Source organism: Varanus komodoensis, unplaced genomic scaffold (genome assembly GCF_004798865.1).
Source record: "Varanus komodoensis strain SLA01 unplaced genomic scaffold, ASM479886v1 scaffold9, whole genome shotgun sequence".
Classification (NCBI taxonomy): domain Eukaryota; kingdom Metazoa; phylum Chordata; class Lepidosauria; order Squamata; family Varanidae; genus Varanus; species Varanus komodoensis.
Genome location: NW_025336598.1, coordinates 33670212 through 33688429, shown reverse-complemented (window position 1 = coordinate 33688429; position 18218 = coordinate 33670212). Strand labels below are relative to the sequence as shown.

Sequence of the window (18218 nt, the reverse complement as noted above, 5' to 3'; positions counted from 1 at the left end):
GAAACCTATCCCTGCTAGGCTTCCAAGTGTAAACAGATAATCTAGTTTCATTAAGTCAGGCACAAGCCTGTGAATGTTTAGACAAATGCTGGCTAGGAAATGCTATGAGTTGCAGGACATTTTTCCTGTCAAAATATGCATAGGATTGCACCTATGTGTAAATACCTTTAGCCCATGTGAGTTCAAGCAGAGGGCTGATAGTGAACTGATTCACATGGACAATAACACAGAATTTTTCAGTGTTCTTAGCTCCTGGTTACATGGCACACTGACCAAGGAAGGCCCATGATTTGTTTAGCTGCCTTGTTCTCATTTTTTGTGTATGAACTGGGCATTGGGTATGTCGGCATTTATAGGTTGGATTCAAATATTCTGTTCACAGAATAAGTGTTCTGGAGACAGAGGGGATCATTCCATGTGTGGAACCACCTTCAGCACCCATGAACGTGAGCATTAAAGGTAAACAGGATGTACGATGTCAGAATTTTTTGGTTAGCAGTTCATTATATAAAGAGGTGGATGTTACATCTACTGACTGCTTCTGAGGTGGGAATTAATTTGTATCTGAAGCAGTCAGAAGAGATGCATCATATTCTGAGAATCTGTTCACCTCCCTCCTTGAGGCAGAAGAAAAGCTTTCTTCTTGTCCTGAACTGGCCTAATTATGTTGTTTGAAAATGCAGAATAGGAATTGTTCATTATAGTAATGCCCTATTCTAAATTGTTACTATGTATTGTGCCATGCAGTATGGTTTTAGAGTAAATCAGGAAGACATTGGATGACTGTGGCTTAAACAGCAGTATCTGTATCTGAGTTAGATTAGGCATGTTGGAGAAATCCGCAAGACTCAAAAAGGAATACAGAGTTGCATGAATCTGATGGAGTAAGTGCAGAGCAGCTTTTCCAGAATCCCACAAATCCCATGGGCCTGTGGTCTTTTTTTCCTTTATGCAAATTTAGTCATAAAAACATGCAGAAATAAAAAAGAATGAAAAATCCAACAAAAATGTGAGTATTTATGCATCTGTATAAGTACGCATTTGTTCAAATGCATATGAATGCAATTATGTATAATCTGATTCTGCCAATAGTGGATGATAGATCAAAAGGTGCCTAAAATTTCCCAACATGCAGGCAGAATGGATTTAACCAAGTCTGTGCATCCCGATCCCAGATCATTTGATGAATGTGACCATGATGGACATGAAAGATGTGAAGCGGCTATTTTCTGAGATATCTGCTGGGCAGGAGAATCTAATTAGCTCAACCACCACTTCGATATAAGCCTGTGCAAGTTGGCAATAGGCTATCAAGCACACATTATCTCCTTACCTTACAGACAGCAGCCTGCATAATTGCATCAAATCCTCCTTCTGGATTGTCTATATTCCCACTAATGTTCTGCTTTTTCACAATTTCATTGAATCTTTCAGCATCATTTGTCAGTGACAAAATGTGCTTGTATCCAAATGTTGGTGAGCAGTTGCTTTTGGTACTCCTGTAGAATAAATTGCATGCATGTAAAAAACGATGCAGATCACATGAAAAGCGTTCAGGCTGAAAGATACATACTCCAGGGCACCTAACTATTCCTTGTGCATATTTATTTCTGAATGCTGAAAGACTGGCAGAGGACTGTCCATGGCCCCAGGAAGCCTTGTTGTCTTGAGATGTTTCTGCTGCAACAACCTAGCCAAGTGACTGATATACTTTAAATGTTATTGTGCTGCAAGGAAAATTCAGCATGGCAGTCTAGGGCAGGTACGGGAGGATCTCCAGACTATTCTGGTTTGCTTGGCTGAAGCAGCATTGAACTCATCTCATCCAAGCCAACACATAAATCGTATCTCAAGGCCCTCAAACAAGAGGTTCATGCTGAGGGCTGTTCTTCACTTCCCTTCTCCAACACCAGTGGGCTAATAATTAACCCAGCCCCATGGCTGCTGTAGTGGTCATTCTTTGTTTTGGCCGTGTCAGGAAAATGACGGGATATGGAATCCTGTGGATCCATGGCCTTCTCTGACACAAATGAAGAGGGCTGAGTTACCTCAAGGCCTCTGGAGAACCCCGAAGTAGTGCTTCCCAAAGGCTCCATTTGCACCCCCCACAACTTTCCTACAAAGGTGGCTCACTCAGGAATTGCCATAGGAGGAAGCAAGAAATGCTTTGAAGAGGCAGCTTCTACTCAGTTTCTGCATCAGAGGTGAAAAGGGAACTGCTCTGGTAGTGTAACGGGGGGGGGGGGCGCTAACCAGTTTTGGCATGTGGCCCCCAATGTGCTTTCCCTAAGTCAATGTGGCCCTTGGGGTGAAAACATTCCCACATTCCTCTTTAAACCAATCTACCAAACTATGACCAGCTGTAAAACTCTGCTTATATTACATGGAAGTACTTCAAGAGAGATGGAAGATTAATTTTGACCCTCACTGGGAGTCTTTGCTACCAACCAGCATGGGTTCTTTATTTCTTCTGTCGTAGTGTAGATGAACGGCGAAACTGGTTTTTCTACAAAAGACCCAAACCCCAGCTGAAAGTTACTTGTAAGTTTAGACATTTCCTTGGACAAAGTAGAACCCAATTCCTTTATAGTTCGCAGATCATCAATCATGGAAGCTGAAAGATCCATTAGGTAGTAGAGGTCAACTGGATAATCTTCAGTCTGACGAACACTGACCTGAATTGTTTCTTCATTTCCTTGTGAAGCCACCGGGGAATAGAAAACAAACACAGTTGTGGTTAGATGGCAAAAAGCAAAACTGCAGTCCTGGCTGAATCTGTTTATTCTTGAAGCAGCACTGCCTTGTTTTTGAGGTCAAGACTTCAGATGCATTGTTGGCCCTCTCAAGATGCTGAACTGATAGTCCAGTGAAGATAGTGGAAAGTACAGGAAAGCATGGAAGTAATAGCAAACTAATTTCCTTTTGACAATCACCAGACCAGAATATAAAAATGTTGGAATAGTAAATGTTGGAATATCTGACTTGTCATAAATTGGGGCTTTTCCTCCCCAGCTGCCAAACTAGCTTTATAACAGGGCAGACAGGAAGAGTGCTTGGGGGACCCTAGGCCATTCTTCTGTGGGGGGTTTCAGAAGCCTCGCCTAATTGGTGCTCTGAGAAGGTCGGATCCAGCCAAACAGGAAGTGACTGACTAAGAGTGCAAAACACTGTCAAGTGAGGTGCCCCCATGCCAAGAACAGTCAACACCTGGGTGTGCACCGCACGGTTAGATTTAAGCCAGCTCAAATCATAGAGCCCCTGCCCCAGGAATGTGTTCTCCACAAGGTCACTTTGCTTTTGTGTGCAATACAAAATGTCAGGACAGCAGCCCCTGTGCCAATAATAGCAAGGAGGAGCCGGAGTTGTGCTCCCCAAGAGAACCTTTTGCCACTCCAAGTCATGCTGCCAAGCCTTCAGGATAGAATCATGCAGGAGATGACATGTGGCTGCATCTCAGGGTGCGTGAGCACAATGAGCATTTGGGGGCGGGCAAAGCTGACGATAAGCTGCATGCCCGCCAATCTTCCTTCATTTCTACGCAGGTCGGCTATGATTGCTGTACCCAGACAAAGCACTGGGCCAGGCATACTGAAGATTATGTCTGTCTGTCGACATGAGTAGGAATGCTAACATAGAGAAGGATGTTTACAGATTCGCTTGAGAAGAACCAGAGACGGGGTGGGCAATGAGTGGCATGCCGGCGGCCTTGCTGGCAATTCTGCAGCTTTCCAACAAGACCAAATTTGCTACTGCAGTGGCAGCAGGGGCCAAAAGAAAGAAAGAAGAAAGAAAAGATTTGGCTTCCAAACAGGGCACATGTGGAGTGCCTACTTTATTTTAAAGCAATTTCACAATCCCCAAAGCATCCCTGGGCTGTGATTTTGGCTTAAAACAAGTCACATTCTTTTCATACTCCTTGTTTCAAAATCTCCTTTTTTCTTTCCTCCTTCACTGCTGCCATTCCACCAAATTTCTCTGACAAAAATTTGGCAGCACAGTGGCCAGGGGGCAGGATCTGGGGAGGAGGAAATTGACCTCTGAACCCTGGTCATTGCCCACTTCTGGATGAGATGTTCCCCCTTCCCCACAATTACTGTGCTGATAATAAAGAACCACAAATGACCTATCAGATGTTTATTTTTAAGTGTCTGGGAAGTAAGTTCACAACAACGGGACCCATTTCGAATCACAGAAGCAGGGTATGGCCATGTCAGTGACAATGATCTTTCAGCCATTTCTAATAACAACTGCAAAAATGAACAATGGGTGATGGAAAACCCCCTCCTGCACCAAGTTCAACACTGCAGCTTTTTGTTGTTTCTTATACTTGATTCACACGTTTGCATGCAAATGATTTATACCAGATATACCATATAGAGTAATGCATTTTAATGTTTCAAAAACAATTTCATTTTCAACTATATTAAACTTTGGCCTTATTTTTTAAGTCCAGCTTGGACTTTCAACATGCAAACTTATTTCGTTTTAAAGCCAGCCAACCAATTCACGGCGAATAAGGGCCATCGGTGGCTTTTCATCACACCGCTTGTATGCAGCCTCCAATATCAGAGGCAGCTTGTCTGTGTACAACAGGTGCTGGGCGACAGGGACACATGTACACATGCATTTGGGACTGAAGTCTTACCATATCATATCTAAAGCTTAATATGAACAAACAACAGCTAGGAACCAAGGAAGAGAGACATTTTCTTGAAGTACGTAACTCACCTGGCCGCAGTGCAACAGTTAGCTTCTGAGGAGAAATCTGTGTAACATCTGAGTTGTTTTTCTGTGGCCCTTCACTCAAGAGCTTGTTTTTGTGGATTACAACTTTAGAAATGGGGAATTCAATTAAATCCAGCTGGCATCCTTTCGAAATCAGGTTTTCAGGGGTGTCACACCTTACATGAACTTTAGATGGGTCGGTAAAATTCTATGGTCAAGAAAGATTGGGAGAACAGGAGGTGTTACTGCACAGTACAAAGTGAGTGAAGGAAGGGGCACAATCTCTGGCATGTTTACACAGAAATAAAGCCTAAATCTTCCGACATTGCCCAGACAGCCATGCTTAGGGACTTATTTCTGGCTAAATAAGGGTGACTTATTTTATATTGTTAATTTGTTTTATGTATTATATTTTATGTTGTGAGCTGCCCCGAGGCTTCGGCGAATGGGGCGGCATAGAAATGTTTTAATGAATAAATAAATAAATAAATATGCCCAAGACTGCAGCCTAGTTAGATCGCAGTGACTGAAGAGATGATATGTTATGGCACAATAGTTTTTCATGAGTTGCATCACAAGGAGTGCACAGATGTAGGCTAAGTGGGGGTATGTAGGAGGGCAATGTAAATATAAACACAATATTTCCAACTTTTCTATTTTCCATCCAATTCATTTATGTAAACACTGTAAGATACATTAATTTAAATACCTCTGGGGAGGGAAGTGTATTTATTGGTCATCTGATTGCTAAGATATGTATGCATGTGGTGTTTGTTCACACATTTACATATAAATGATTTATACTACATCTAAGATTGCAATTGAACACTTTAATCTTTTTAAACTGCCCAGTTATTGGGTGGTATGGAATGAAATGGAATTATTACTTCAAACACATCTCTGGGTATGAATGATGTACTTATAACTGTTCTGTTCCATGCACTGGTCACTTTCTTCTGGACCTTACTGCAATGAGGATATTTATTTTATTTATTTTATTAAAACTTTTATATACTGACCACATTAGCCAAATGGCTCTCTGAACAGTTTACAATAAAAGTTTTTTTAAAAAACCAAAATGTTAAACAATACAACATAATATATGTAAGTGTGATATGAGTCACAACATACCAGTCCCATATCCAATTAAATACAAATGCGTAGATAGATAAATAAATGAACAATCCACAGTGATCCAACAACAGTGTACATAAAATACAGAATAAATTAACATAAAATGCTTAACAATTAAAGTACTGGGGAAAATAGAAAGATTTTAGCCTGGCACTAAAAGGCATAAAGAGTCAGCACCAGGCTCACCTTTCTGGGAAGCTGATTCCACAGTCAGGGTGCCACAACTGAAAAGGCCCTTCTCCTAGTGGCCACCTTCCTTCTGGCCATCTTTAGAAGGGGTTCCTGGAGAAGGACCTCAGTGGATGAGCTTAAGATCTGGGTTGAATATATACTCACTGAATGGAAAAATCAACACCCTACATGCACAATACTGATCTCCTAGATGTACACCCTTTTGATTTCATAGATCCATCACCAATATTCTCAGCATTGTAGAAATTAAAAAATATTATACAGCAAAGACATGGAGGATTCTATATCTTTTCTCAGAGTGCAGATTGGAAACATCCTGTTCTCCATACATGGCTAGCCTCTGATTGCCAGACACAGAAAGTAGAGAACAAAGGTCACTGGACCATAATCATGTATTGAATTTTATTTTTTATTTTTTGCTTTGCAAGTTTGCCTTCTGGGAAATGAATATTTGTGCCCACTTCGGCAGCCATTTTATGAATGAAGAAGCACTTCCAAGGTAGCTAGTTTGTGAGAGCACCCACAACATGCTCCCAAATTATCAAATCTGTCCTCCAACTAAAAGGGATGGAGGCTTTGAACTTGCTAATTTGAAAGCCCTGGCCTGGATAGGTTTTGGTGGCTGCTATATTTTTGTCAAACTTTGGGAAAAAAGTGACTTCCATGGGAGAACAGCAGCAAGCTAGTGAGAGAACTGCAAGGTTTAAAAAGAAGTTCATTTGAAGCTCATTAGCAAGGCATAGAAAGCTTTAGAAGATGCCCCCGTATCAGGGATCATTTACTGGGATGTGCTGAGAAGCAGAATATAAGTTTCACCTAGTTTATAATATGTAGTTACACCTTCGTATGCATTGGGATGTACCTATTTGTGATTGTTGCCTTGTGCTCCTGTTATATGACATTCATCGTAGTATATATTCTTGGTTCTGGCTTTGTTCAGTGAGTGAGTGCTGCTGTTTTAACAACAGATTCCTCACTGTGCAGAAAGATAATAAATCTTGCAGCACACCACAAACAGGGACTATTTTACTGACCTCCAAATCAGTGAAGTAGAGAGCTGGTTGCTCACCTTCTTGGTTTAAAGTGAGAGAGTGTTCTTTCCTAATTTCTCCCACACCTGCCTTGATCTGCTTATGCAATTCTGCATGCTCTGTCTTACTAGGGCAGCCAATAAAATGGTTATTCATATCAACAGACAAGATATATCATTGAATTAGAAACAGTACCAGAGTTTCTGCACTGAGTCATACCACCATATTAGCAATATAATATTATTAAGACCATAGAGCATGCAAAGCTTTCTCCACAATATAATGTTACAATAATGAACATTTCTACTAAAACTGAACTTTGGTAATGGATCTATCCAAAACAGGATATTGGCTTTCCCCCCTTAATTTAGCAATCAAGCTTGCACAGCAGGATCAGATCCTGTGTATGTTTGTGTGTCTGGGTATCATCCAGTGTGATTAAATCTTGAGAGAGGGAAATGTCTGATCGTTTCAGGCAAACATTCTGCTTTTGCTGACTTTTCAAAAAGATGCATAACCTCATAAGCCCGTATTTTAGGGATGCTTAGACTGAATATTTTGCCCAACAGATTGTCCACAAGGGGAGGCACAACACAAACACCATCCGAGGAAAGGCACAGTAGAAGACCCAACTGGCGGCATTTAGGAATGTTTGGGTGCCGGGCATGCAGCTTCATTCCAGGAGAGAGGGGAGCAAAGGCTAGGCCCGAAAACAGAAGACACTGTCTTTGTTGGCTCCTCTCCTGGAAGCAAGGCCTACACTGTGATGCATCCAAAGACTGCTGATGTTTACTCAAGGCATGTTTCATTCTTCCATGGCACTCAGCATTGAGAAGGGGCAACAAATCTGATAATGGAGAAAAACCAGATGATCCAGGACCATTCCTCATATGTCCAGAGTTTCCACAGATCCAATCTTGTCTGAATCCAGACCAGCCAGGTGATGCACCAAATTCACCAAAGGCTGAGTACATTCCAGTAAGAGAAAGGACTATGGGAGAGGTCCAGATAAATGTAACAGAAGCCACCAAAGGCCCAGAACAAAGTCTCAGACGCCCCACAAGACCCAGCAAAGGAATTCCTGCACTGCTCTTGTCCTATCTTGCCAAATCAGTGTTATAAGAAGAACCTTCAACCTGGCAGTAAGCTGAACAGTGCCTAATGCTGAGGGCAACAGGTGGAGGCAAGCTGCACAGGAAGAAGCAGAGTCCTAAAAAACCACAAAACTTGGACTTAACTGAATTGGCACTTGCCAAAAAGTTAATCAAAAGTAAACCAAAATGCAGACAGCAATACCGAACACTACAAGGCAAGGTGGTTGCAAAAGGCAAACATATGGAAAAAACTATGACAAAATCACTAGCCAGAGATATTTTCATTAGCCTGTGCAACAGACTGAGACTTTAATAATAAATGTATGCATGTTAAGAGGGGGTGTCAAGTACATGTAACATTTCCTGCATGAACATTGCATGGTTTTTCCATTAATCAGAGTGGAAGGAAAAGGGAGAATGTCATAGAGACTCGTAAGGCAAGACTGTTCCCCTTTCTCCTTTCTTCTTTCTCTAGGCTTCTTGCCTGGAGAAAACGGGGTCCTTCTCCTCTTCTAAGCTACTCAGCAAACAAGCCAAGATATCCTGCATGAACACGTCACATCTCTCCCTCATGCAAGTCACACCTGGATTGTTCATGAGCAAATAAACCCTTTTACCTTTTGTTAAAAGGCTCTCAGTATGGATTCTAATAGAGTCAGGTGCAAGCAACTGCCTCTTAACTACACCTGCTCTTTAACGCTTACCTCTGCTGAACTTTCAGGTAACTAAATATACAGCAGGTTTCCCACGAGGCATAATCTAGTATGGGGGACTTTAATTTTCCCAATACCTGTTGGGAGGGAAATTCTGCCAAACATGGCCCCTCCAAGAAATTCCTAACATGTGTTGTTAACTTCCTCCTACAGAAAGTAGAGGAAGGAACTAGAGGAATGGCTATCCTTGATTTGATGCTATCCAACAGAAAAGACTGCGTGGACAAAGCGGCAGTTACTGTAGTCCGGGGGGAAAGACCATGCCATAGCTGAATTCGTGATTCTAGAGAAAGCAAATGCCAAGTGTAGCCAAACACTTCCTCTAGATTTTAGGACAGCTGATTTTAATAAATTCAGAACAATGATTAGTAACATCCCATGGCAAGTGATTTTAATAAGAAAAGGAGTCCAAGATGGGTGGAAAAATTTTAAAAGAAATTCTAATTCTAATAACCAATTCCAACAATAAAAAATGGTAGAAGACAACAGAAGAAGTCCATGTGGCTTCACCATAAACCTGAAAACTGGAAACCTGATGATCTGAAAACAAAAAACATGTATAGGAAATGGAAGGAAGGCTACAAAGGAAGCAACAAAAAAGTGCTCTTCTGATATGCCCACAGTAAAAGGCAGAGGAAAGAAATGGTGGTTCAGGTACTCAATGTGGATGGTTAAATGATAACAGGTGACCAAGACATGTGCCCTCATTTGGCTCAGTCTTCTCCCAAAAGAGGATCTATGATCTCCCTGAGAGAGGGGAAGTACAAGCTGAAGGAGCAGGATGGCAGTTCAAGATTAATAGGCGAATGTGGGAAAATGTTGGAAATGCAAAGAGATAGATGGGACATTTTACCATATGTGGTGGACCTGTGATATAATTAAAAGATTTTGGAAGCAGATACATGCAAAGATGCAGAAAACACTTAAAACTGACTTTCCAATGGATGCTAAGAACATGTTATTCAGTATTGTCTCAGAGAGTATTTGAAAGGTTATGACAGACTTATATAAATATACGATAACAGCAGTAAGAGTGACCATTGCTTCAGAGTGGAAAGCTGAAGATTGCCCAGTTGTCAAAGAATGGAAAAGCAAGCTTGCAGTGTATGCAACAGTGACAAAGCTAACTAATTAGGTCAACAGAAGACCAGTTAAAGAATTTACTCAAAGATGCAAGGCTTACTATGAGCAATTCAAATAATTGTTAAAGAAACTAAAATTTATGCTATGATTTATAACTAACTTGACAGAGTGGATAGATTTCTGATTGAGAATTGAATGGGTTGGATGGGAAGATGGTTGAAAGAGACTTTTGTTTATTATAAATGTGCTTAAATGAGGAGTTGCTTGGCACCTTCTTTCCTATACATGTTTTTCTTTTTATTGTACTTTTAAAAAATAAATAAAAATATTTGGAAAGGCTGATAGGCATATGGTCAAGGAACATCTAACTGGGTTGAATGAGTTCAAATTTCCAGGGCCTGTTCCTAGAGGGAGCTGGTAGAAGAACTCTGAGAACCACACTTTGAGAAATCATGAAGAATGGGAGAAGTGTCAGAGAATTGGAGAATGCCTAATGCTGTTCCCATCTTCAATAAAAGAAAAGGGGAAGGATCTGGAAACTACCAATCAGTGTGACATCAATCACTGGGAAAATTCTGGAGCAGATTATACATCAGTTGATCTGTAAACACATTGAAAACAGTGCAGTGATACTAGGAGCCGGAATGGATTTGTCAAGAACAAATCCTGCCAAACTAATCTGATTTCATGTCTTGAGTGATACCTCCCTGGTGGACTGTGGGAATGCTGCAGACATAATATATCTTGACCAGCAAAGCTTTTGACAAAGTGCTCCACGATATCCCGCTAAGCAAACTGGCCAAAAGTGGGGTAGATCAATGATCGGATTATTCCGCAGCTACCTACAGAATTGGGCTCAAAGAGTGCTCGTCAATGGTACCTGCTCAAATGGGGAGCGATAACAAGCGAGGTACTGCAGGGTTCAGTTCTGGACCCAGTGCTCTTCAACATTTCTATTAATGATTAGGAATATGAAATGCAGGGAACACTTATTAGATTTGCAGATGACACAAAAATAGTTAATCACCTGGAAGACAGAAGCAAAATTCAAACTGATCACGATATTTAGAAGTGCTGGGCTGAAATGAACAGAATGAAACTTAATGGGGCAAATGTCAAGTTCTGCACCTACGAAAAAGAAATCAAATGCACCAATACAAAAACCTAAGCCCTACCTCTTGAGGAGCTCGACCTGATGGCTCACCGCCAATATCAGAGGGAAGCCCAATTGGGGCACAAGAGGAGAGGAGGTGTGCCCATTTCCAAACTGTGCCTCCTCTGGGGTTGAGACACAGAAGGGCTCATAAGGAGAGCTTCAGAAAATGAATGGTAGGTAGGGTTCAGCATTCCACTTTGCATATGCTCAGAGGCTTATATGTAGCAATAAAGATCATTAAGCAAAGACATTCAGGTGACCTTGACCCTGCTGGATCAAGCCAACTTTCTTCAACCATGTGGCTTTCATAGGCTAGTTCTGTCTCTTTCACTTGAAGCCTGGTCATAAGTTTCTAATTTCTAAGTGTATCTGCTTCATGCCCTTGGTGCACCTCTTTATTTTTGTCACCATATTTCTTTTGGTCCATAAAAATCTGTTGCTTCAAAAATGTACCGATTGACCAATCATCAGGAAAACTCTTTTTAGAGATATCTAGCTTTGTGGAGTCACCACTGAAAACATGCATCATCATCATCATCATCATCATCATCATCATCATCATCAATTGCATTTCTAAAACAGCACCCCCAACCATGCCGTGTATCAATCTGTTTTTGAAATATCTGAACAGCCTCTCTGTAAGGTGGTTTAGATGAAAGGATTGAGGAAAGTCACTTTTTTACCGTAGACCTTTTGATCAAGCCTCTAGATTAGTTTTGGCAAGCCAGGATCTGGATTAGAGTCCAAAATATGAACAAACCCTTGACATAATTGCCTCCAATGAATGCACGACTTTAAAATATTTGAGTTACCTCTTGAAAACACCAGCCGCAGTGTGGTCCAACAAGCAAACATTCTTCACAGTTCACTGCACTCCCTGGATCACAATCTCCTATATTTCAAAGTAAGAAATTATAGTAGGTTAATGTATGTTTAGTTATTCTAGGTACAAAATATTCCAGATAATGTCCCTTCCAGCTTCTTAAAAGTCAGCCTGTGACCAGAACAAGTTCTACTTGTCTGTTCAAAAGTCTTTAGAAAGTCAAAACAAGTGACCACAAATCCTACGAAAATTAAAATTACAATAATTAAACTAAGTCTTGTTCAGCCTGTTATATATCTAAGTCACAGCTACAAGTTATAAATACAGGCACAGGAGTAAAATGCATACACCTTTGTGTAGGAAGATACTGTAGATGCCTGGCAGCATTTTATTAAAGTAAAAAAGTGAGCAGAGGGTAGTGGGAAACATATTTTCAAAATCTGACTCATCACCTGTGAGTCTTACCTTGTACTTTATCTCTTTGCAGAAACAGGAAAAAGACGTAAAGCAATTTCATTCCCATTCGTCGTTCAGTTGTAGCTGCATGTACAAAAGATATCAGGCATTAAGTACGTCCAGTATGAGATCAGTGCAGAACCTTTCAGAAGTCATCAAGTCTTCCTATGTATTGTTTAAGCCTTCAGGTTTTAGAAGAAACCTCCTGATTACCTGAACACTGTACTGATACAGACAAAGCAGAGTAGGTAGGAACTTGTAGGTGGACGGCAAGCTGTGCGTAAGGTAATCAGCATGGATATGGAATGTTCTTATTTTACTTCCTTGTTTCCCTTATAAGGAAGGCAGGTATACAGTCAGAAGGTGAGGAATTCACACAGGTACAGTGCTGGATCTTTTACACTGATCTTTTACACTTTTACACTGCTTAGCGAGGTACATATAGACTCCAAAGCTTCATTTAAAAAGTAAACTCAATCTGCTCAGCATATTTGTTGAATGATTTAATTATTTGAGTTAGGTACCTGGATTGGCATAAAAATCCCATCCTTTCCAATGTCCTTGCTGGGTATGAACCTTCTAAAAATAATTCTGAAAAGGGAAAAATAAATACATACTACTGAGAAAACGTAATAAGAAACATAGATATATCATTTATTAATTATTAATTATATTTCTATACTGACCAATAGTCAAAGACTTCTGGGTTGTTCACAAAAATTGAAACCCTAAAATGCAACACGATGGCAAATAATATTAATCCTTTTAGCTGAAGACGAAATAAAACCAGAGTAAGAGCCAGAGCAAAAGCAATGTAAAACTGAAAACACAAGAATATGCTTACAAACATAACGGAAGAGCTAAAGATTCTGGAATAATACAAAGTTCTTCAGCTGATCAGGGAAGCCTTTCTGGCCAGGGCATTCCAGAACTGGTGTGCTAGCCCTGAAAAGGCCATTTCCTTAGTGGCCACCCACTTGACCTCATTTGGGGGAGAACCCAAAGGAGGGCTTCTGAAGATGACCTTTGGGTACAGGACAAATAAATACGGGAAGAAATGATCCTTCAGAAAACCTAGCTCCAAATTGGAGAAACTTGTGGAATGTGTAGAATTTTGCATAAGAGTCATAAAACAGACTACTGCGCATGTGGGGGGCTGAAGACTAAAATTGTTGGAACTTTCAACTAAATACCAGCATGTTGTAATGCATGTTGCAAGATAACTAAGAGAAGAGATTTACATGAGCTTGGGAGCTTGGCAAAATGTTGACTGCCTGAGGTCCTTTGCATACAGACAAGCATCCCAAGGCACAGGAAACACTTAATTGCTTTCCAAATGATAGCTGAAGGTGGAATTTAGATTAATTCACAATAATTTGTCTCCTGCTCAAGCACCATCAACAGGAGTTGATCTAAATTCCAGACTATGGAATGCGCTCCCCAGAGAGGTCCACCTGGTGCCGTTATACTCCTTCTGGCACCAGGTAAAGATCTTTTTATTTAACCATCATTTTAACAATTAAGGGTTTTAGATGTTTTAAGATTTTTTGTTTTCTTTTTGTTTTCACAGTTGCACTTCCTATTTTATTTTTCCTTTCTTATTTTTTAGTTTATAATGTTCAATTTTAGATATTTTAATAAGTGTGGTTTTATTATTGTAGTTTTGGAATTTTATACTATGTAAGCCATCCTGAGCGCTTGTGCGGAAGGATGGGATACAAACGCTTGTAATAAATAAATAAATCCAGTTGTGAGTGAATGGGGAAATCCCAGTGAGCATGAACACTACTGGGTCAGGGTATTGTAGTGAACCCTAACACAAACTATGGCATCCTACACTGCGTTGTCTATTGGGCTTTAATGTCTGGATTCATGTTCCACTTGGAGCCATGTTACAGCCAAGATGTTTCCAGACATAGCACAAACAACATGGCTAAATGATACATTTGTTTGAAGCAAGGCAGCAGCAAGAAACTTGAAGGCTGCTTGGGATGAGAGAAAGAAAAAACTCCAGAAGGATGCTAGTACCTGATTACATCTCTGTGTCCTCTATTGATTAAATTATAGGAAGTTATCCCCAGGAAATTCTAGATACATGCAAATGCTTGCCTGACTGCCAAGCAGCTGACTCAGCCAGTCCTCCCACTATTGGCCAAGCCACTTCCTTAGTGGGAATCATGGAGCAAGCCTTGAGTCAGTGGTCTGGACTTCAGTACCAAGGTCCAGAGCCCTGCAGCCCTTGTGGTGAGGGAAGGGAAGGGGCAAATAAGTGTCCAGAGAGCATCAGGTGATGGGAGACGCAGTAAATAGGCCCAGTGTCAGCATATTTGCATGAGCATACCCAGGTCTACCACAGTCCGTGCTGTGTGTGTCTGTGTGTGCATATATAATGCATTGCCAGCCTGTCAGAAATGTGACTGGAGTTGTTCGTTATATGATTATCTGCTTTAAAGATACTATTCTGAAAGATTAGTATATTATTAATATCCTATAATATAATAGTATATTATGAATATATTATTCTAAAAGAACTTTATGCCTGTGAGTCCCGCTAGGATGGGTTATGGCTGTGTGGACAACTGAGGATGGTGAATTTGGGATGGTGCACTGGCTGCATGCATAGGAGTGGATCCGAGCTTTTGAGCATCTTCTAAGATAGCTCAGAGTGGTGTATGTTTTTTTGACGGGGGGGGGGGCGGGGATCTGGAAGCACACATTCGAATAGTATCTAAACCAAGAGCCACACACGCTAACATTTTAAAGCAGTTTCAGAAATGCATGTGGATTTTTGAAATGTTCTGTGCGCCTCCAGGTGAGCCTGTGGAAACCTTTTGAGCTCAGGGTTGCTCTCTGGTTTCTGCTGTAAGGAGATCTTGCTGCCTGTTCTTCCCTGCTCCACCCATGGGTGCTGCCCATTCGCACCACAGCCCCTTGGATTTGGTGGCGGCCGGTGATTACAGCCAGCACGAACTCTCTGGGTTCACACTCTGGGAATGAAACTCTCATTTACTGGGAGATCCCATTAATTTTCTGAAGCTGATGAAACATTATTCCTCCTGACATTTCAGTGAAATTACTAATTATAAGTATCACTTGGGTGTAGCATTTGCCGTTCCTGAGATGTGGCATACTGTTTGCAAAATAGATTCAATCAATCTTGTAGTCCAGCTCACACAGAGGAGTAGCATCCTAGCAAAGGAATGTCTTGCCAGCTCCGATTTTTCACACTTAAAAATGGTGGCTTTCTAAGCATCCTCTTTCCTCCATTTTGTAGTGCAGTGCTGTTCAGACCTGAGATATGCAAGCAATTTTTCTCAAGGTGAACAATCAGTGTGGAACCCATTCATGAATATGCTTCATGTAATGCATTTTATTTGAACAAAATGTTACAGTTAACATTGCAACAATACCTATAATATAAAGAGAAACAATGTATCAATGAAGCCATTGATTACTTTGTAACTAAATAATGCTGAATACGTACTAAATTTTACTATCACAAACAAATAATACAAAAATATATTTCATTTTAATGACTTGGATGTGCTTGTCTTTTGCCCCATGAAGATCTTATACAGGGGTCTCAAACTCAACTGACCTGGGGGCCGCTGGAAGTAGAGGCTGGGTGAGGCTGGGCCGCATCAAGTATTCCACCACCGTGGGGGTGGTGGGCCGCTCATCCTGCCTCACTCCCGGAGGCCGGCCCAGGCGCTGCCGGTGCTTTGAAGGCCGCAGGGCTCCTCCCCTGTGCCCCACCCGTCCCGGCAAGTGGCCCGCAGGCCAATTTGAGAGTTTGAGATCCCTGCTCTTATAGTTCCATGGTCATGATAAGAGTAAAGTGTCATGTCAGACCCTTGGATGATTCTCAGAGGACCCTGGGAACATGGGGGACACAGTTTGAACACTGCGGCTCTGCAGGGAAGCCACAGGGAACATGGGGAGAAGGGCAGGGAAACAACTGAAGGTCGACTGTCTTTCTCTCCTCCTAAGAGCTGCTGCCATTTTGCCGAGGCTGTCCAGGCTGAGCCCAGAGCAGCCTTCCTTACCCAGTGCTGGAAGCCACATGGCCAGTTCATGCTATTCCCATTAGTGAATGCTCCCAAAAAGAAAGCAGAAAGCCCAATGGGATACTTCCACTCTTACTGCCACCACTAGCCCCTCACAGCTTGCAGCCCCCTGCCCCAGAAGCCACCTCTCTCACTCCCAGAAGAGTACCACAACAAAGGATATATACTTTGTGAAAAACACAGCCTATACAAACATTGTGAGATAGCCAGCCTGAAGAAATCTGGGCTGTGATGCCAGAAATGGTGCCAGAAAGTCAGGTGACTCAGGCATTACACGCTGTGAAAATCCCTGGCAGAGGTTCTCACCCCAGTCCACCCGACCCACCCCAGAAGATGCAAAGGCAAAACTTCCCCCTGGCTGCTTGCACACATCACTGCAAAGGCAGACTCTTGTTTCACTTCATTTTCTGTTTTGTTTCCAGTAACTTGTGCCATTAATCAAACAAAGAAGTGAACAACTTCCTTAGGAAGCTGCTGAGTGAAAGCTGAAGGAACAGAAGCTTTTATGTATCACTGGAGGTATAAAATCAACATTCAGCCAGAGCTAGAAGTACGGGCAATAAATGTGAAAGAGCCCAGTGTGATGCAGGAGCGCAGTGCAGGACATCCTGTACTGCTCTTTTTGCCTAGAAGAAGGGTGGGTGGGCATGTGCCTTGCCTTTCCTGACTACCACCCCTGGAAGGATCCCTGTCACCCAAGACCACCACAGATACTCTCCTGGGAGGAATCCACTCGATTCCAGTAAGTTTGCTGCAAGCAGATATCAGGTGCTGCACAAGCTTAGAAACTTCACGGGGTCCATCAATAATATCTGGGTGTTTTTCTAAAGAAAAGATTAAAGCCTGTATTGCCACATCTTCCCCTCTTTTCCTTGTTGATGGGCACAGCTGGAGTTTGCTGATGATTCCTGCATCAGAAATTTATCTAGCTCAGAGAAACAGCTGTAAACTGCATGGCCCAGAGATGCTGCTTCTCTGCATTACCCTGCTTGTGTTAATTCAGAAATAAGTTCCACCTAATTCAAGAGGGCTGCCTTACTCCTTAGTAAGAATGGTTAGGATTTCCAATATAAGCCCAGCCAAAGCACTAGCTCAAGTGCTTGACCCATTGATAAAAGCACATGGTCACGTCAGTTCCTCTATTGAGGAAGCTGCAGGTGATCTTGATGCCTGGAAGCCAGAATGGAAGGGGAGAAGGAGAACCGGAATGGGATAGGTTTCCCTTGCTGGTGAAAGTAAACAAGATGCGGCTGTGTTTGACAAATTCAGGAGGAAAAATCTGACCATTTAAGTTTGTTGTTCAGCTTTTAAGTCCAGTTGACAGGAAAGCAAACAGGCTTCAGGTGGTTATTATCTGGTGGCTGTAGCTATTTTTAAAGGTGTATGCCTTTTGTGAACAGTTGTGAAAGGTCTACACCTTTGTCCATGGACCCAGCACAAGCCTCTGGGCAGCTCCAAGCTCCTCATCCTGAAAGCCTGTTCATGTGCAAACACAATTGATTTTGAGACAAATAAAAGAAAATGCACAACAGATAAAAGACAGCTGCATTTGCTACCACAAGATGTAATATTGACCACCAGCTTGGAGGGCTTTAAAAGGGGAGTAAGCAAACCTGTAGAGGGGGAGGGGGAGGGGGGGTCTCAAGGGCTGCTGGCTTGGCTACTGGGTAGGCTTACCTTCCCCTCGAAGATCAATTTGCATCTTGGGAGTGTTCCTGGCTGTTATGCTGTCCTTGCCAGCTGT

General features: G+C 41.8%; 1 protein-coding gene across 5 annotated transcripts in view; it reads right to left on the bottom strand.

The window, feature by feature from the left end:
• Positions 1-18218, bottom strand: part of ITGB6 (integrin subunit beta 6) — a 64101-nt gene that overhangs the window by 25750 nt on the left and 20133 nt on the right. For 4 of the 5 annotated variants that reach the window (XR_006413514.1, XR_006413515.1, XM_044417859.1 and 1 more), the window contains exons 2-7: positions 12932-12998; positions 12417-12491; positions 11941-12020; positions 4729-4933; positions 2449-2695; positions 1334-1499 (exon numbers count right to left, since the gene is read on the bottom strand). Coding sequence is in view for 3 of the 5 variants with exons in the window: in XM_044417859.1 (XP_044273794.1) it covers positions 1334-1499; positions 2449-2695; positions 4729-4933; positions 11941-12020; positions 12417-12474 (756 nt within the window). In the remaining 2 variants the exon portion in view is untranslated. Of the gene's footprint in view, positions 1-1333; positions 1500-2448; positions 2696-4728; positions 4934-11940; positions 12021-12416; positions 13947-18218 lie in introns of those variants that run through there. The other variant, XM_044417860.1, reaches the window with a different exon arrangement.